The 20866-nt window shown below is 39.9% G+C and overlaps 1 protein-coding gene across 2 annotated transcripts in view; it reads left to right on the forward strand.

Annotated features, from left to right (window-relative positions):
- Positions 1 to 1245: 1245 nt before the first annotated feature.
- atxn7l1 (ataxin 7-like 1) overlaps positions 1246 to 20866 on the forward strand; it is a 30826-nt gene continuing 11205 nt past the window's right edge. Inside the window, exons 1-6 of one of the 2 annotated variants that reach the window (XM_040035340.1) lie at positions 1246 to 1410; positions 1875 to 1949; positions 10824 to 10928; positions 17545 to 17743; positions 17852 to 18279; positions 20783 to 20865. In XM_040035340.1, the coding sequence (XP_039891274.1) occupies positions 1314 to 1410; positions 1875 to 1949; positions 10824 to 10928; positions 17545 to 17743; positions 17852 to 18279; positions 20783 to 20865 (987 nt within the window). In that variant the 5' untranslated portion in view covers positions 1246 to 1313. Of the gene's footprint in view, positions 1411 to 1874; positions 1950 to 10821; positions 10929 to 16918; positions 17028 to 17544; positions 17744 to 17851; positions 18280 to 20782; position 20866 lie in introns of those variants that run through there. The other variant, XM_040035341.1, reaches the window with a different exon arrangement.

A 20866-nucleotide genomic window follows, 5' to 3' on the forward strand; every position in this document is an offset into this window, starting at 1 on the left:
TCTTCTTTTGGTTGCTCACTTCAGGGTTCACCATAGCAGCAGATCATCTTCCTCCATCTGGCCCTATCCCTAGCATCCTCTTCTCGCATGAATCTTTTCTGAGGTCTTCCTCTTTTCCATCTGCCTTTCAGCTCCATATTCAACATCCTTGGCTGAATATATGAATATATCCACCACCCCTCCTCTCAACATCTCCAAACCATTTCAACTTGCCTCCCTAACTTTGTCCCCAAACCACTCAACCTGAGCTGTCCCTCTAATAAACTAAGACCAAGGATCTTTCCCCAGACATCATCGTAATATTAGAAAAAGATAACCTGAGTAAAATTCAGCTTTTAATTTAGTTTTAGTTTGCAGCTTTTAATCCAAACCTACTAGGCCCTGAGTGAAAATGTAATTGGCCCATAAACCTAATAACTGGTTGTGCCACCCATGGCAGCAAGTACTCCAGTCAAGTATTTGTGATAACTGCCAATGAGACTTGGACAGCTTGTTTAAGGTCACAGAAAAGCATTTATATCTGCATTTTAATCGACTTTTGACTCCAAAAACTTCCATCACACTGCCAACACCATTTTTGCCTTTTGGTGAGATGTTATTTTTATGAAATGCTGTCTTGGGGATCATCAAGAGTTTTTTGTGTTCTTCTTGCTCAGCAGTTGTTTTCTCCTTGGAACTCTCCCATGATGTCATTTTTGCCCAGTCTATTTCTAATTGTTGAATAATAATTGTGTATATAGCTTTTCTGCTGTAATAAATGATATCAATATTCAAAAATTGTCTAATATTAAAATTAGTTTGATTGTCTGAAACATGTAAACGTGACAACCTCAGACATAATGAGTACTTTTCACAACACTGTAGAGAGACAGGTGGACTTTAAAAATATAGATTTTTAAATTTAGCAGTATTGGCTGAATACATCGAGGTAATTTCTAATATTTTCCCCCATGAAGATAGTTTTTCTTAGCTTTTTGAAGGGCAAATATTACTAAAACATGCTATTGCAAAAATACTTTTTTAAAAAAGGCATTTATTTATTTATAATGCAGCCTAGTGTAATCTTTAAATTATGGAAATGGTGATGATGGGTTTTTGGCTTTACCTGAACTACGCTGAACTTTTGAACTCGTGAATAACCATACTGTACCTGTCTTTCAGCCCCTCAACCGCCCCCGCCGATAGTTGCCGGACAACGCCGAAGCCTGACGAGAACTACGTCAGCATATCTCGTTCTTTCGTTTTTCGCCTGCTGCGTGCGAAGGAGAGGCAGAAAAAAACGGCTCTCAGCAAAGCAACAAGAAGGAAGAGCAATGGCGACACTGGATCGCCAAATACCAAGTCCGGATACATTCCTTTGCGAGCCTTGGTCTTCCTTCGTCAGTGCGGCTAAATTACGTTTTGTTGACTGTAAGTTCGCACGACGGGTAGCGTTGTTATTTTTGCGGACAAACTGTCGGGAAGTGCGTGGTCCAACTGTCTGTGATTGAGTTGAGTAAGCTCCTCCACCATGCAGGGTGTCTGTCAGAGCGCAGCAAAGTAACTGTCATAATATTACTACGAAATGCAATCTTGATGTGTTGCTTTAACAGTCGTGCACATATGCGCGCGAGCAAAGCTATCGGTTACCGTTCGGAGTTTGTGTCATTGTCGCGTGCAGTAATGCTATCCCCCAACTGTCCAGCTGTAAGTTTGTTAGCTTTGACAGCTCCACTTGATTTAGGAAGCCAGCGTAGGCGCTAGCAAGCTAATGCTAGTCTCTGGTGGTAGCCAGCCCCGGAGCAGGAGGAGCGGCAGTAGGGCTCCACGCACGGCCCCCCCAAAGTTTCCTGAAAGCCCCTGCGTGTTTCTAAGTGCTTGTTTTGTTTGTTCAGACGCAGACCCGTCCTTGGATAACAGCGAGAAAGAGCTTTACTGCCTTGGTGAAGCCGTGAAGCTCCGCAGAGAAGGTAAGGGAAGTTAGACTACTAGATACAGTGGTGGTTTGTTATTGTTTTGTTGCACATGCTGTGGAGCATTAGTGGTGCCATCTTTGACCACTTCTCTCAGAAATCACATTTATCCTCCATGGCTGCTGCTGTACTTTATATTTACATACTTTAGAGGTCGGGTGTGTGTTTTTCTGATTGCAGGTGTGTTTTACAGTAATCTGGCACTGACAATGATTTTTTTTGTCTGCTTTAATCGATTAATCGCTTCAAAACAAAAGGTTCGAATTGTGAAAAAATACCGACACAAATTTATTAGAGACCAAGAAGATATATTTAGATATTTAACTGAGACTGACGTATAGTTAAGAAGCAAGGAGAGTCTTGTTTACTTGCATATAATACAAGAAAAGGCTTAAGTCTGCAGATTTGAGAAGCTATAAACACATTTGTTCGATTTTTAACTTTGAAATAGACTAAAATTGTGAAATCATTAAAGTAGTAGATTCCATTTAATTCCCTATATTGTTCTGGATCTTCCATCATCAGATAGTCTTACCCCAAACAAGGCAAAAGAAGAGACTGCATTGATGATGTGTTTGTAGAGCTTTTAATTGAAACATTATGGAAGGTATATAATTGAAAAACTGCTAAGTGATCTATAGAGTCTTCGCAAAGCTATAGCAAATTATAGGAGCAATATTTTTTGCTTCCTGTGTCACATATTTACACGGCCTAAACCATCAACAGCAAACAACTATGCTTGAATGTGATGGGCTATTATTTGTTGTATTTGTGTCTATGTGTTGGAGGTTGATTATTTCAATTTATTTCAATCAGTGGCTCATAATCTGTTAAATTGGCTTAGCTTGTGTGCAGCCGTCAGTTTTGTGCATGTGAAGAGCGTGCCCCTGAGTAAGCAGTATGTGCCTCCCTGCTACCCTCCTTAGGGACAGAGCCAAAGGGCTTCCTTCACACCTCACCATGTATAAATACCCACGGGAGCACGCGCTGCACACTAACACAGTTGAGTCATCCCTGAGAGGTTAAGCGTGCTGTAGCCCTCGTAGGAGCACACTGACGCACATGCAGAGCCGGGGAAACTCTTCTCAGTCTCACTGGTCAAATACCAAAAGCCCCCTCCCACATACACACACACACACTCTATCAAACACACTCTCACATGCCTCCTCTTCCCCTCTCTCAGAGCCAGACTAGAGCGGTGTTTCCAGAATTGCTGGTCTGTTGGCAACATGACACCGAGTGCTGCTGAGAGTGATATGCAGACACACGCTCACGAGCCTCACAAGTCTCACGAGCCTCACAAACACAGGGAAACATTGCTTTAATGTTTTATTTGTGAATTTGCATCAACTACTAAGTGATTCATCATTGATTCATATATTATGTGTTAACCCACTTGACTTCATCTGCATGTGTGCACATTTCTAAATACGGAGGCCAGTTTGGCAGTGACTGATGTGTGGTGCAGGTCATTATGGTTATGTCTCTTTTGTCTCTCTTTCACTCCCTGTGTGCAGTGGAGTTAATGCCAACCAAAATCAGCTTAGTTTTATTAGTCCAGCAGCCTCTGCTGTCCTTCATCTTGAAATAGCAGTACTTTAATGTTCCTATTTGTATGTTTACTACTCACTTTATTCGAAATGGGATTCGCCTAAAACATGACATTATTATGGCAATGCTTTGGGTGACAATTTAGTGTATGTAGGTGTTCTTTGACTGTATTCATTGCTATGAAAAATGATTGATTACACTGTATTATGATTTAGCATCTCTGTAAGCATGCTTTAACCATTGTCCCTCACCAAACCTACCTGGAATGGGAACACTGTTATTTGCAGCATTCTCACCTACAGGGTGACTTGTGATATTGTACAAGCTATGGTAAAATACTGTGCATTGTCTGTGACGCTTCCTCTGATGTTTGAAACTTTTAAGTTAAGTTTGGTAAGTCACAGTTTAAGAACAGTTGTTTCCAGATGTGCTGTTGCGAGGCTCAGTGGTGTGCCATGAGTCATGTCGAAGTGTGCCGCTGGAGTTTCTGACAGCCGTGCAGGAATTTCTGAATTTAGTTCATAAAACTTTTTGTACAAGAGAAACTCAGTCCAGTCACTCAGTTTCTGCGTGACTGGACCTGCAAAGAGGTTAATAACCTGCAAAGAGGTTAATAAATGGGCGAAGGGGTCACTTGTGAAGCAAACAAAACCTACCAAGCAGTGAGACTAAAGAAATAAACTAGTACATACCCACACTACTGCGTTATTTGGTCTGCTTGTCCTTTTTCATTATGGCTTTATATTTCCATTTTTTAATTTTTAGTAATAAATGTCAATAACATGAGCCTGAGAAAAAAGCATATAATGAAATGTTGGTTAAAAAGGTATCTTTTTTTTAAATTTACTTTATTTATTTATTTATTTATTTTAATTTTTGTGGGCTAGACTGATTCTCATGCCTTAGAATCCCTTTTACCTTAAATTCATTTGTATTTTTATTTATGTAACTTTTATTGTAACTTTTACTTCAGAAGCTGTCATGCCTAATGATGTATAGTAATACTGATACTGTAAAGCTAACAATCAAAAATAATCAATATTTGCTGAATTAGATGTTACTGTTGTGATAGTATTACAAGGTCTTATAAGTGCATAGACACTACAAATAGGTCATTTTAGGATCGTGATGACGCCATATTGTCTAATATAGATGAGAAGTTTCAGGCCTGGGATGTACTTGTATTAAAAAGCTGGGTTGCTCAATTCTTGGATATGTGTCTTGCAGACAAAAACCAGACAGAGAGATTTTGTGTATTATAGTAAGAGACTTCGATACTTAGCTGCCTGTTTTATGGCTTCATCTGAACTGGGGATGCCAGCAGGTCTCAGCCCAAGTGCAGATGGTTGAAGGAAATGGTTACTTGGTGCCAGGCACACTAAAGAGGTGCCTGGAAACTACATATTCCCTTTAAGGGAACCTTTATTTACCTTAAAAGAGCACTGGCTGTGAAACTAAGACAGGAAGTTGTTAGTTTGTGCGAAATGGTTTGATAAGGCCATAGTAGTAGGGTATATGCTAGTGGAGTGGTAAAAGTTTTGCAAAAATGAATGATAGCTCCTTGGACTATTATCCTGTCATACCCGGATTGCACAGACACGATGTATGCTCAAATATGCTTGCAAATGTTATTTATAAAGACAAAAATATTAAAAAGTCTATATTTAACCAGAAATAAAGGTTTTAATAATTTCAGAGGAAAACTGTGAAAATAAATCATTGATTAACTATAAAAATTAACCTTGAGATTGAGATATAACCTTTAAAAAACACCATGGATTAGAAGCATCATCAAAATGAAAGTCTGTAAGCACAAAAGAAACAAGTGAAAAACTTTGATTCCTCTGTTCTTTATTAGAAAATGTTAAAGTTTTAGTCTGGATGGTAAATTGTAAATACACTCTGACAACATTAATTTTCTAGTAGAACCATCAACTCTGCTCTTACATTAAACCAGACTTTTTTAATGTTCACATAATTTCGAAAGGAATGGTCTGAATTAAACTGCACCGTTAGGTAGAAGTGGCTTTCAGTAGCGTTGCAATCATAAAATGTTTAAAACTACTACTTAACCTTCCCACAGCTCATTTGTAAACACTTTTCGTGACATTATGTCTTTACAGTTTTATTGTTGGCGGCAATCAAATGTTTAACCAGCATGTTGAACTTTGTATCTGGGACATTTTTAAAAGAGGTGAATTTGGCTGTACCGGCGTGCGTGTGTGCAGACTAAGTTCTGCAACATTAGCTGCCTGCCAACGCTAGTCAGTTTGTTTATTCTATCAGAGCTTTTGGTGCCGGAGCAATAATTATCTGGTGAGGCTGTTCACAGAACAACTTAAGCTGAATTTGTCAATCTCGCACATTGCAATGGTGCAAAATGGAAACGCGATCCAGAGATAAGTTAATTGATTTATCCACAGAGCAGAGTTGCTGCTTGTTACAGTTGTCTTAATACTTTGTTAGTCAACCAACCCTTCCTTAGTAACCACTTTTGTTTTGTTTTTGATTTTTTTAACTGAATATTGTGTAGGATTCTTTCCATACACTCATTTTGCAATAGTAAACTGATTAGCTTTACTGATTACTGCCCAATGATGGATCACTTCAGTTGCGCGAAACATACTCATTCACTACTGAGTGATGTTTTTGGAGTCTGCTTTTTTTGGCCTGTCAGTCATTTGGCAGACTGTGGCAGTTGGCTCGAGACACACACTCACACAGACATAATTCAGACTGAAGAAATATGCACTTAGTTTGCATTTGACTTGGCAGTTGCAGAGGGAATTACTTCCTTTTTGTTGTTGTTTTCTTTTTTTAAAGTGCTCTGTTTTTTGATGTTGCTCTATACATTGGAATTTGCGAAATGCCAGAAAACAAAAATCGAATCATAGTTTTACGTTGTCTTGGCAAAAGTTTCCTAATAATGAGAGCGTGTGCTCATTTCCTCCGAAAACGATCACAGGAAAGACACGAACTGTGCTGATCAACTTGTAAACAAAAAACGGTTCACTTCAGTTGCTTATATTACATTTTTACCTCGTATCAATGTGTTGACAGCACTCACATTATTTAAAGGTTGCTTTTCCACACAGAACCGCTGGCCTGTTAACATACTGTGGTATCAATCAAGCAATTCTTTGAAAAAGCAAACAGTATAATTTATTTGTTGGTGAATGAAATGGAGTTCTTTGTTTGTCAAACATTAGAAGAAGAGAGTTTGAATTGTGGCCTGAATTCAAGAGCAATGGTTCGATTTGTGTGTGGGAAATATTCTCCTCTTCCAGATGGGCTTGTTCAAAGCATCTGCCGACTACTTTACTGCAACTGTTGAGCAACAGATGTGGAGCTGTTTTCCATTGCAGTGCTCATCAGATTGAATAGACATTGCTTGGAATTTATGGTCAGTTTTATTTGCTTAATAGTACAATATCCTAGCTTTCATTCTGCTTTATCACCAAATATGCTTCCCAGTGACTATTAAGCATTTCAAGCATTAAGTGATTACTCTGAAGTAATCACTTAATGACAGCCTCAGTATGTTGTATGTTATCCTTGAAAACCTATTGAGTAATGACCTTTTATGCAAATGCACAGAGGCACCGTCAGTCACCAGAGTGACATGTTCTGCACCACAAATGACAGAATGAAAAGTCATACTCAACCCAAAAGTGACTCTAAAAATCTTTTTAGTTTCTTTGGGCTTCGGTAATGGAACTAAATTGTTTTTATTAGTGTCAAACAAGTTTTTAAATGAGGCTTGGCTGACATGTTCTGAGCATAGTATTTTTCAGTCTCAGACCTAATAGCAATAGCCATGCTTTTGTTTTGCTGTGTATTACTGAGCAACATGAGTCTGGGCCCCGTCTAACTTTTTTCACATTTACTGGCGTTTCACCTCGGAAATAAAGACACCACATCATTTGCGAACTGACTTAACCACAAATAGATAAGCCAAACTGGAAAGGTCACAAAAATTTCGCATCAGTCAGTAATATATGTGTCCTAGATGTAATTTGCATTAATTATCTGTGGGATAAATGTTCAAGCATTGTGTGTTGGAGAGCTAAAGCAGGGTATCAATAACAATAAGAATAAATGAAAAAAATATATTGGTTATCAGTATCGGGTATTCAAACATCAGCATTGGTATCGGTATAGGAGTGATTATATACAATAGTGCCAGGGGATTTGTGCACTGTGTACAAAGATTTTTGCTGCTGCTAACATTTAAAATAAAGTGAGTACTGCTTCAAGCTCTAATTTTTAGGCTGCAGAGTTGAATTATTTTTTCTTATCAACTGTAGCATATAGCCTGTATCCAACAAAGACTAGCCTGGCCCATTAGTTCTGTAATGTGCGTTCCATGTTTGAACCACCATTAGCCCCAGCTCATTTGTCTCTTGAGGTTTTGTCTTGCTGAATTAAACATAAGCTCCTCCTTTGTGTGCGAGTCTGTGCTTAAAAGTATAGTCTTAAGTGAGCGACAGTAGGTTCTAAACACAAACTCTACACAATGAACCTTCACAGACATATCTACACAGTGATAACTTTCACCCTGTCTCCCTGATGTGTAATAGTATCAAGTGCAATTTCCCTATATAACAAAATATTTTATTCTATCTTGTCTTATTCTATTCTATTGTTTTTTTTTTTCTTTTTTCCTTAATTTTTACTGCTCTTAACTTGTACTTTCTGCCGTGACCAAAAAATGTCTCATGTGTGGGACTTTATCTTATCTTATCTTAAAACGACTGGCACGATTCTGAAACCAAACAAGTGCAAACCGGTTAAAGGAAGCACAGGCCTGCTAGAGGCCTGTGGTTAACATAGCCTGTACGTGTCATCTGGTAGTAACAAAGTTCATCAGAGACTCTTTAAGCAAAAATGCATGTATATGTTTAACATAATAATATAATTGCAACATTCAGGGCGAGGAAGAATGTGACACTAGCCAGCAATGAAACCCACTTGCACCACCTGCACATAACATATAGTGTATAATGTGGCCTTTCCGTGACCTTAAATAACCTTGTCTTTTATACATCTCACACACACACACACACACACACACACACACACACACACACACACACACACACACGCAGACTCTGATATGTATTAAGTAGGGCTGGTTATCGTCACTCATTTCTAGAATCGATTCGATCCACGATTCAATTTGATTCGATTCAATTTGATTCGATTCGATTCAATTTGAATCGGGGAAATTTTGCCTCAGACAGTCAGAAATATTATAATTCACATCATGCATCAGTACATTTTTATATTTTTATATCTATAAAAAGAAAGCTGACACATTATCAAAGGTGTAAGCATCACAGCAGATGCCTTTGTGTCAAAGTAGCTGAGGATAAAACACAGAAAAACATGAAGGTGATTTTCCTGGCCTGCGATTTTATAAAAATATTCTGTAGTAGATCAAAAACGAAAGAAAACTATTAATGAACATATGAATATTACCTGATGCTGCTGAAGTGAAGCAGAGCAAAGTTATAAAGGTTTTATTAGACACAGCTAAGCGTTTTGCAATTTTGCATAATTTTAAAAAGTTTAAACTTGTTCAGTAGCGTATTGAACGGCAGAAATCAGGCTTTCTTTTCGGAAGTAAGTAAAAGGGGAAAAAAACAGCGTCCGACAGCGCTGTAAGAACGGGCTTGTGCGTAACAAGCAAGCGAATAATGCAGAAAAAAGATTTTTAGATGGGAAACTGTTCTTGAAGTACACTGAGAGAGAGAGAGAGAGAGAGCTGTGCATGTAGTGTGATTTTATCGTGGTGGCAGCAAAACAGCAAAGGTAAGAGGGAATTCATGACGATGTTTATGTGAAGTGTAGTTTGCTGCTTCTTTTGCTGCTGGTTTAGTCAATATTGTTTGGAGAGAGATAAAACCTGCAGCTTTAGAATCGGCGCAAAAAGGGCGTAAACAGCGGACCTGCCGAAACATCAGAATCAGCGAGCTGTCGGTTCTCAGCTCGTGTCCATGTCCGTCGGGTGAGAAAGGCGACATCTCACTGATTCTGATGTTTCGGCGGGTCCACGCTTTGTGTTTACGTCTTTGTGCAGAATCCGTGTACCTGCTCTCATTGACTGTCTTAGCTGTTTGGTGGTTGTTGAAATTTTGTGAGGTTTAACCTGAGATTCTGGCATTTCGGGCAAAATAAATTTATATTTAAAAATCGATTCAGGATTTTAATGAATCGATTTTAATCGATAAATCAATAATCAAAACCCACCCCTAGTATTAAGCATGACATCCTGTCTGTGCTTTTCTAGATGACAACAAACTTGCTAGCAATGTAAGATCATGATCACTCACTGTCAGACACCCCCACTTTTTACATATATATATATATTTTATTCCTTTGCAACCTTACACACACATGCACATACATACATCCAACCTCTGCTGAGTGATTCTGGCTTAAGCCCCTTGCTAATAAAAAGCTCCGATTTCTGACAGCAGAGCTTTTTTAGGTACAGAAAGATTAGCTTCTCAAAGCTTAGCCAGAAGAGATAACAGATGTTTTCCATTGGACATATATGGGGGAGAGGGGTTCTCAATATTTAATTTAATCTTCAACTTTCCCTGAGTGGGTGGGGTGTAACCTACAGGTGTTTTGTTCTAGCTAGTGTGTTTGAAGGTCTGTCTGTGTAGTAATTAGAAAAGACACTAATTATCCATGTGCCTGTGGTAGATTGTTGGTTTTGGTAGTAAAAAAAAAAAAGATAATTAGTATTTGGTCCGAAGATGCATATTTTAAAGCCTCATATAGTATTGAAGTCTAAAGATGATATTAAACACAGTGTCACTAAATGTGTACATAAACATTTGACATTTAATTAATAAAAACTAGGGTTTTTTTCCTAACAAATAAAATAAAATAAATTGTAAAGATTTGTTCCTTTTTGTGTTGTGGCTTTTGAAATTGTGATTTTTTTTTTTAAAAAAATTTTTTTTTTTAACCATTTAATATAAATTGTAAAGGTATTCCCATTATTAGCCAATAGTCATGATGACTGACCTGCAGAAGGCATGAGACTTCTACTCTTTCCACTGGATTGGAATGTGCCAGGCAATGGGAGGTTTGATCTGTTAAGATGAAGCTGATGACAAGTGATTGTTCAGCTCAAGTGTCTCTAAATATCCTGCGTGTAACAATCCCGACTTTATCTTTATTATTTTTATATACATCCCTGTTCTGCCAAAATATGTCATATTCAGTTGCTGTCTATGTGTCTGTTCCCTCTGCCTGCTTCTGTCATTCTATAATTGTGGCACCTACTCTTCCTGTCTCTTTCAGAGATGCTTGTCTACAGTCAGTTCCCAGCACTGGAGGATTTTTCTCTTGTTGTCTGCCATGTCTGCAGTAAGGTGGTCACTCCTCAGGGCATTCTCACACACTATGGTAAGCCACACACATACACAAACCCCTTAAGGCAGACTACACGCACATAAAACTTCAGGGCATAATCATACACTTGACTAAGTTGCACGCACACGCTTGGGAGTATGGTGTTGTCCCACAAGAAGCCCGAAACAAACGTATGCATACATGGACACGCACACAGAGCGGTTTAGATCAATAAGTAAATTCTGTGAATCCCTGCAAGGCACTTTCAAACATGACCTCCCTGCTACTTTCCCTCTGTGCAAATAGACATCATACAGTTTTGCCCTCTAACACTCAGCAGATGGATCAAGGCTATGATACACTAAATTATTTACAGAAACTGTGTATATGCATTTTTATCTAAAACAATAGGCACATGCACAAAAGATTTAATGGACATCTCCACTGTTAAAACAATAGTACTTCAAGACTACATGAGGCTCAAAAATACCTCCATATCTTACATGAAGTGAGTGTCTGGATCCAGACCATGATGCATACATCATATGTATCATAGCAACATGACGTATATACTGTGCTAAGCTGCATATGCTTCTTGCACAGGCAGGCTTACCATCAATTAAGGACATGCGACCATAGCATGTGGTCGCTATGGAGACTGCAGGCCAGTGAGAGTAGCTCACAAAGTTGCTCAGTTGTTGTTGTTATATTTATTAAATAAGGTAGATAGAACTTTATAAATCCCCCGGTTAGGTTCCTCTGGGAAATTCAGTTTCCAGTAGCAGAACACTGACAGGAATTTGCATAGTAAACTAACTATTGAAACTAACATATTGAAAATAATTGTTAGTCTTTTTTTTTTTTTTTTTTTTTTTTTTTTAACATTCTTGTTTGTTCAGACCTCATTGGCCCCTCACACTGTCCAACTACCTCTTGTTTGTTTTTGATTGTGGCTCTACTGAGCTCGCTCACATCTGCCCGTGAGCTGCTGCTTCCTTCTAGCCTGAGCTTTCTGTTTGTGTGGAAAGTGGGGGGGGGGGGCATGGTCACACTTAATATACACACACATACACTAACACACTTATTTCTTCCTATGAGTAGAGAGGCCTGTGAAGTTTCATGCACACACGCATTCTCACTTTCTGGTTCTCAGCAGAAAGAGGTCAGTGGTATTGTGAGACACACATGCACACACTCTCTCACAGACTCCTGGCAGCCAGTGTTGTTTTGTCCCTGCTCCTGCCCCCTGCAGGCCCCCTCCTCTCTCTCATTGGCAGCATTTCTACTTGCTGACACACACACGGTCGGGTGACAACAGGTCTGAAGCACACTCATGCAAACACAAAAACACAACACACAGTCGAGAGTGGGAATCTCCTGAGAGCTCCCCTATAAAACAAAGTGATCCTCCAGGCCACAATACCATAATAGTCAGGCACCAAGCAGACCAGCAGGGCAGTTCACATACTGACTAGTTGGAGACTCTGGTTTTTGAGGAATTCAGTGTGGATTTCATCATGTACTTTTATTTTTAGTTTTGCAGTGACCTATAAGTCTTCCAGTTCAGTTACTGTAGTTGAGTCGCTTGCTGCATACCTAAATAATCTTTATATACACAACCGCTGTGTGTCATGGCGTGAAAAATCCTCTTCCTGACCTCTGTTGAGTAGATTGCCTCTAGGAGCTCACGCTGTCAGGATATTCTTATGATATTTTATGCATTTCCTCCCATTGTTGTAGATCCTAATCATGTCACTGCAGCATCCTCACAAGCACAGTGCCATTGTTCCCTGCCGGGGATTCTGCTTTAAATGTTTTGACCCTGTAGTAGTATCTTTTTTAGTCATCGCAGTTGCCTTGTATTTGATTTTGTGTGTATCCATCGTGGGATTAACTTTCATGCTTGACCTGTATATCAAAACGGCACTAAGGCCTTACATAAACCGAAATGCATGCACGTGCACACACACACTCATGCACAGAGAACGAGGAGGGGATTGGCTGCCTCAGGGGTCAGTGGCTCCTAGTTATACATGCCCAGTTTGCTGCTCATTTCTGATGTGTTTGAAGAGATAACTTAAAGCTAGAACGCGCACTGAATGCATTTAAATATATGCAGAGTCTTGTGTGCTAAAAGGTTAACATATACTTTCTTCTATACATCAGAGGCTTGTTCTGTTTAGTGGATTTGTTTATTTAAATCTCCTTAGAGTAAAGCAAGCATGTATATTCTTAGCATAAGTGGCCCAGTGGGATATCAGCTAAATCCCTTACTCTGGCAGTGTTAGCAGCATGTTCGCTCCAGTGAGTTTGTAAAGACAAAAATGTGCAAGGAAACAATATTTAATACTTGTGAGTGAATCTTAAAGCTTTTCATAACCAGATCACGATGTTCATATGAACCCTTCCCAATGAAAAAAGTATGATTTCGTAACTTTAGTCTTATAATCTTATAAATGTTATCTCTACAGTGTCTGTGGGCAATGGACGATATTTTGGCAACGACGCTTGATTATCTTTGATCGCGTGCCGATAAAAGTGCACGTGAACAGCAAAAAGGAAACACATGGGTGGGAAAATAATGGCGTTATCTGATTGTTTATCTGCATTCATAGTTTGGCTCTAAGCAATAACCTCCAAGTGGAACAGGAAGTAAGTCTGGGCTAGATTATTTGTTGTCTCTGGTATGCCCTGCCAGTAATGCCACTATCATTAGCTGATTGATGACTATATTATGGTAATTATAGTTGTATAGTGTTTCTAACAGCATTTAATTTGCACCTCTGAGTCTTGAAAAGCATTCGAAACTACAAAATGCAAGAGTCACAACTACTTTAGTAACAAATGAGCTGTGCTTTTGAAGCCACGTCCCTAAATAAATCAGGTCTCCACAGTATGTTCAGATATTTCTTTTAATGCTCATTTCCTACCGTTTCCTCTCTTCACTCTTCTGAGCGTCTGTATTCTAACCTTGCTCCTGCTTGTGCCCTGCTGTGTGTGCTTTTGTGTATCTGAGTGAGTTGAGTGCATGATGAAAAGGTTCATGTTGTTTCTGTTGGTTGCTTTACTCGCTTTCCAACTTTTCTCTGTAGTGGGGAATTAATTGAGCAGCAGATCACAACCATTTCTACCTTTAACAAGTGTTTTGGCTGCTTCTGTGTTTGACGCTGTTGTTGTTAAAATGTGTATTCTCGGGCTGTGGCGCACATGTTATTTTGCTGATGTTGGAAAGTTTTGCCCTTAACCACAGAATTTCTGTTGAGTTTCGTTCACACCACAGTTGTGGTATTGTGATTGTGGCTTCGCTGTATGCATGCTGTTAGCTGAGGTATGGGCCAATTAAAATGCCAACTGATAGTGTACATCTGAGGAAGTGTCTTCACATTTAAATATTTTTTTTTTTTGTCTGCACTTTAGAGAAGAGAAGGACATGGCTTTGATATATTTTTTAACATCATCTCAGATGCTAACAGAGACTTTTCTCAATAGTGAAGAGCTTTTCTATATACATATCTGTAGATACAGAAAGTGATACCCCCCCCCCCCCCCCCAATAGCTGAAGGGCCCATTAGTGAGCAATTGACTTACCTCTTAATGCAAGAGAGAAGTGGCTCCCAATTTTTTTTATATTTACAGAATAAAAAATGTACATGAGTGTCTAACTGGCTGCAGTACTTAGTGTAGCAGTTAAGGTACTTTAATGCTGCTTGGCTACAATAAGAAGTAGAAGTTTAAAGTATAAAATGAACTTAAAAAAAAATCTAATGAGACAAGTAGCGCAACATTATGATAGCTAACTTAAATCATTCTTTGAAAACCAGCAGTGCAATCTAAGCTTTGGAACTGCAGAAAATCATGCTCCATTTTTCTCTTCCTGTTAAACATAGAGGATGTGGCTGTCTCATTTGTAAAAGCTTCTGTTTGTAATGTCAGGAGTCAATGTGAGAACGGGCTTGGTGTGTCTGTCCAGGAGGCAGATAAACTGCAGGACTGATTTAAATTTTTAATCTAGTGGTAAAACTTGGCACATGTTAAATATACAAAACACTTGTTTGTCCATCTTCGAAGACAGACACTTGATCGTGTGCTGAAAAAATGTTCAGCTGTGGCATGTTCACCAGAATATTTGTTCCACAGTGATATTTTTTTCCCTCCCAGGTTAGGCTTCAGTCTATTTTTGTTGTTGTCATTGTTGTTTCGTTGTTTTTTTTCAGACTCTGTTTAGGGTTCAGATCAGCATCGACAATAAGAAATCTTTCCATCACTTGCTGTGACACTCCGTCTTTCTCACTGCTCTTTTCTTGTGTATTACTATGACAACCCATAACTTTGAGCTGCTGTTACCACTCTCTGATGCAATATAACTTTGTATCCATCATGCTTACTGCTTGTGATTGTGATATGTTTGAAACCATGCAAGTTCAGCCTCTGGTAGATGAAATATTTTAAAAATATCCTTAAAAAAAAAAAAAAGGAAGTGTTTCTTCAGTATGTCCGTATTCCTGGGAACTTCTTCAGTAGGGGTATTTTTGGAAACATGCTCTGTATACATCCATAATGCCTTTTTTAAATTCACTGTTTATCCCAAACAACTTGCTCTTTTTAAAATTCCAAGTCCACTGCCTTTGACTCCAACACACTCTGAGAATCTTCATCTGTATTTCAGATTTTTCTCATGCCATTCCTCTCTCTACTTCTATTCCCTGCTCCTCTGTCAGTGTAAACAAACCCAGCTGAGCTCTGAGAACTTGTGTTTCCTCATCATCAGCTGGCTCCTCCCACAGGATGAGTCAAGAGCCTATCAGCAGCCATTGGGGCTCTCTGCATTGCCATAACAACCAGCAGGTTGAGAGTGTAGTAGGGAGGGTGCCCTTGTGGTCGAGTGGCTTAGTGACCTTGCCTGAGCACTCGCCCATGTATTGTACGGTAACTTAGTGTTATTAACTCCTAACTGACTCCTTACTCCCTGGATGAGTTCTGATATATAAGATATATATCTGAGGCTGTTCTGGGGAGGGAAAAGTTGATCATTATGTCACATACAGCTATAAAAGATTTTAAGTCTTGCAACATTTTGTTAAGAATTATTTTTAAGTTCTATATCAGGTTATTTTGTTGTCTTATCATGAGCAAAAGCTATTTGTATAATATAGCAAATAAAATATAGTATACACATCGTATAAACCAGTCGAATCACAGAGTATTGGGGGTGTGTGGCTTGGCTGAATAATCACAAGAAATCTGATATCATATTTCTTCAGATTTCTTTTACCTTTTTCATTCCTGGGAAAATAATACAATGCCTAAATCGGAGAATAACCCTGAATTAGACACAATTTTTTTCCCATCTATTTCTGCAGCGCAGCCTCATCGAACCGTACAGTGGAGTTAACTACTTAATATAATGTAAAATAATGAGAGATTTAATGTGCAAAGTTTGCACTGTTGTAGGTGTATACCTGTGAATGTGTCGCTGGACTTTGATCCTACTACTCTGAAGACAGCTGCCTCTGTGGAGGTCTGCCTCCACTGGCTTATTTACACACCTGCCACGCGCACACACACCCACACATGCAAATTATGCTCTCACAAAGTAATGATAAAATATTTCGCGGATGCCTGACTTTTGAAAACTTTATATTTGCCTCCACATCCGTGCCTCTGCACAGTAGTGTTTGCAAATGCGTATGAACAGGTGTAGTTTCAGCTATTTAACAATGCTAGTGTTCATTTTTGATAAGCAGAAGGTAATGAGTCAAGTCACAGTAAAGCCTGCCAGTGATGGGATCTCAAACTATTGTCATCCCAAAATTAACATCAGCTTTTCTCCAGCTTATCTTTGAGCGAAGTCTTGCAGATGTTGGTTAACTTTAGTTAGCTCACTTGTAGAAGTGACGTGCCTTAAGGGAAACAGAAAAAGAGGATGGCATTCCACCTAATTTGTATACTCTACTAGCTATCCAAAGCGCCGTTTTACTGTTTCTGTCTTTTCCCTGCCTTGTGCTCAGTGCTCACGATATATTCAATCCTCTGTTTTCATTCAGGTAGCTGGGGTATAGTTTCCCTGTGAGACAGACACAGAGACAGTCCTGGACCACACACCCCCACTCCCCCACCCACCCTGATCCCACAAAGACATGCATAGCAAAAACCGTAAGTGTGAGCTCCTCTCCTCTCCTCCGTGTTTCCTCCCTGCTGCTTTGTGATTTACTCCCGTCTATGTTTCCTTCTGTGTTCTCAGCATCTTACTTTTTTCCAACTTGTGTATTCTGATCAGATCTGGGTCAAAAATATTGTAATTGTTGGCTCTTGTGGTGGGGTGTGGGGGGGTCGGGGGTCATCACGATAAGGACACTTCAGATGGTGTCAGGAATACTGCTAATTAGAGAAAAGCATCCTTAGTTGATTGGAAATTTCTTTTTGTGGAGAAGTTCAGCCACAGATTTCCTCTCCCCTGTGTTACAACATAGCCATCTGGCAACTAAGCAGGGTAGAGTTGGTTTAAAAAGACTCAGTGCTAATTGAAGGCAAATCACACTAACAGTGCATGCTCTTGTTGGTCTGTCTTGATTGTCATAATGTGTTTATGATTATTTTTATTATTCATATTTTTGTCATGCATGAATAAGAGCTTTTTTTTTTTCTTTCTTTTGGGCTTGATCTGTTTTAGAGAAGCAGCACAGCTCCCCAGTCCCCTCCAGGAGTCCTTTTTTGGCCATGAAGCCCAAAGCATCCACAGTGCCTCCCGCTGTGGCTCCCAGTCCTGGGGAGACACTGGCGTTCAGGATACCTAAAGATTACCCTCACTCCCGCTTCAGCAAGGCTCCACTTGCTGTGTACCCGCCCAAGGGGGCGCGGAACAAGACCTGGTGCGTGCACAATATGATAACATTGTTACTAAGTCTGATAAAATCCCACATTTTATTCATTAATTGCAAAAAAAAGTTGTCTGCAACTCTCTTCCCACTATTCTCCAGCGTGTCGCTGCCAGTCGTAAGCCTGGAGAAGATGCCGTGCCTAAGCCGAGGCGACTCAGCGACACACGTGCGCCTCACCTCTTCCTCTTCCTCCCCTTCCTCGCATAAGCCTTCATCCCTCACTACCCAGGCCTCCCAGCGATCGAGCGAAAAGCTCACAAATGGTCGTGGCAGCAGCGGACCATCCACGCCGCGATCCATCACGCCTCCATCCTCTCTAGATAAGCGGCCCAGTCCAGCTCGCTCCCCGCTGGACAGAAGGGCGGCGTCAACGCCGTCTCCCTCCCCGCTGGATCGGAAATCCTCCCTGTCACCCTCACCTTCTCACCGAGCTGTTGCTCTCCCAGCTTTGCCATCAGTGTCACCGTTGGAGAAGAAGCAACAGAATGGAACTAAGACTCCCTCCAGGAGTCACAAAAGACTTTCAGGTTAGCACTTTCTTTCTTTTTTTTTTCTTTTTTTTAGGAAGGGGGGGGGGGAATCCAGCAGAAGTCTTACTGCATGTGTGTTTCACTGTGACATATTGAGTCATTTTCCTTCCTGCCTTTTTTATGGTTGATTTAGGATTTCAGTCCATCAGCCTGCAGCTCAAGAAACTGATTCTTGACGCTTTAGACGATTGACATTCCTGTGCTGCAAGAGTTACATAATTTAGCCTTTGCCCATTTAATTCCTACTGAGCTTTACATTAGAATTCCTACATTACCGCACACTTGCACCCAGATAAGCTCGTGCACTTTTTCCTCAGTATTCTTTTGACAGCTTCCAGCCTGAGTGTTTAGCGGCACACTGGTCAGCAGCGTGTGAAACTGTGAGCTTCGGAATTGGTCAGACACCTCCCTACATTTAATGGATTTCTCTCTCCTTTATTTTTTCCTTTCTTGTTATTCACTGCTTGCCTGCCTATCTCAGCTTTCTTACTAATTCTCACTCCCAAACTTTTTTCCTTTCATATTCACATTTATGCGCAAGTTAACTGACTGGATCATTCTGTATAAGAAGGGGTGAAAACACATGTGGCTGTAAAGTTAAAAAGATTTCCTATTGATATTTCAGGGTTTGGGGTTTTTTTTTTTTTGTGTCGCATCTCTCTATGCTGCTTTTCCTTCTCTTCCTCTTTTCCTGTCACTAGTCTTTCTCTCAGTTTGCACTGAGTGCCTCTATGCTCTGAGCCTCTGATTTACACCCTCTAATTCATGAGCTCTTACTGCCAAAAAGCTGCTTGTCTTCTTGAGAGATTTTCCCCACCTCCTGTGTGTCTACATTTTTTTTTTTTTTCCATCCTCTCACTCTACACCGCCTGCCTCTCAACCTCCTTGTTTCCTCCTCTCTCTCTTTCACAAGCTCATGCTCTATCCTAATTTTTATTTCGCAGGCTCCCGGCTGCATCTTTTTCTCTCTGCACGTCACTCGTCTTGTTTCTTGCTTTTCTTGACCTTCTGCTTTTGGTGTTGTTTGGTTTGTCTTGCTCAGGTTCTGTTCACAGCGATCATCTTCCTTTCTCTGTCTCGCTTTCTCTCTCTCTGTCTCTTTCTCTCTCTCTCTCTCTCTCTCTCTCTCTCACTTCTTTTTATCAAGTTTGTAAGAACTGAGGGAGCGTGCATGTGAGTTTGTTTATGTCTGAGTGCGTGTTTGTTGCTCTGGATATATCCACTGGAGCTGCTGTCTCATACTGCAAACACAGAACGATTACAGGGATTATAGGAAAGGCCAGCACAAGATTACAGCCCTGTGATAGTAACACTGTTCAAGATAACCTGCTGACTGGAGGCTGCTGTTTATTTGCAAGTCTGTGTGGAGGAAGAAAGGTCTGTCTGTCTGCAAATGTAGGCCGAGTAGAGAACTAACTGCTTTTTCTGTCTTTTTTTTCTTTCTAAATGTCAAACCTAACTTAAATAGTTAGGTTTGACATTTCAAGTTGACAAATAATAGAACACTAATTGAAAGGCTGATTTAAATTTATTAATTCCAAAAATAAAATTCTGTTTTGCAGTTCAAGACTCACGCACTCATCAATTAAGCATATCTGTGTAATTGATGCCATTAACAAGTAAAATCATTTGTCGGGTACTTTTTTTTTGTGTGTGTGTTGTGTCTCTAATGTTGTCATCCCAGGCACACTGGTTTTTGTTTTTGAAGGGCTACCAGTCAGAGAAAGTTGACTTCAAAGGTGAGGAGCCAAATCAGCTATTTTGGCTGTAATAATAAGAATGAAACCAGAGAGAAAATTAGTATAATTAACTTTTTGGACATCAAGTGGGTAAACAACAAAGACAGAGACTGTTAAAAATGTTAAAACTCAAGCCAGAAGAAACTGCTGTTATGATAAGGAGCTGAGTCCTCATCATAACTGGCAGCCCCTCACAAACTACATATATGTATTTCATCCACTCTTACTAGAGTCATTTCATCATATACATTTTAATATTATTCCTACAACATACATCAGAGACTCGGGTAAGAAATTGGTCTTAAATTTTAGGGGTGGAGATCATTAACAAGTGCAAATTTTCCCCTCTGGATATAGTTCGTTAAGGCTGGAGAGAGTGTGCTCGGCTGTCAATCACTAGTGACTCTTGTCAGGCTGACAGCATGTCGTGTCAAGAATAATTTGTCACAGTATGAAGAGTCTTCCTTTGTTTTGTTTTTTTTGTTTGATTCTGGAAGGACTGCTAATAATGTCACACAGACTGGTGCTATTAGAGTAGCCTCAGACCACAACTGAATGATCAAATGAATATAGCAACATGTGAACAGACAAATGTGAGCGAGGACGCGAGTGAACTGCTGTCTCGGAAGAGGAAAATTGATTTGCTCGTGATGTTGCAGCGCTCCCACTCCCATCAAATGTGATTTGATACTCGAAGGAAGGAAGGAAGAAATTACCAGATGACTCTAGTGTGTGTTTCTGTGTTGTGTTTGTTTTTGCAGGGAGAGTGTTTGATCCCAACAAGCACTGCGGAGTGCAGGACCCCGAGACGAAACGACCCTGCACACGGTCTCTCACCTGCAAGG

This window comes from Simochromis diagramma, unplaced genomic scaffold (genome assembly GCF_900408965.1).
Source record: "Simochromis diagramma unplaced genomic scaffold, fSimDia1.1 OVJJ01000816.1, whole genome shotgun sequence".
In the NCBI taxonomy this organism is placed as follows: domain Eukaryota; kingdom Metazoa; phylum Chordata; class Actinopteri; order Cichliformes; family Cichlidae; genus Simochromis; species Simochromis diagramma.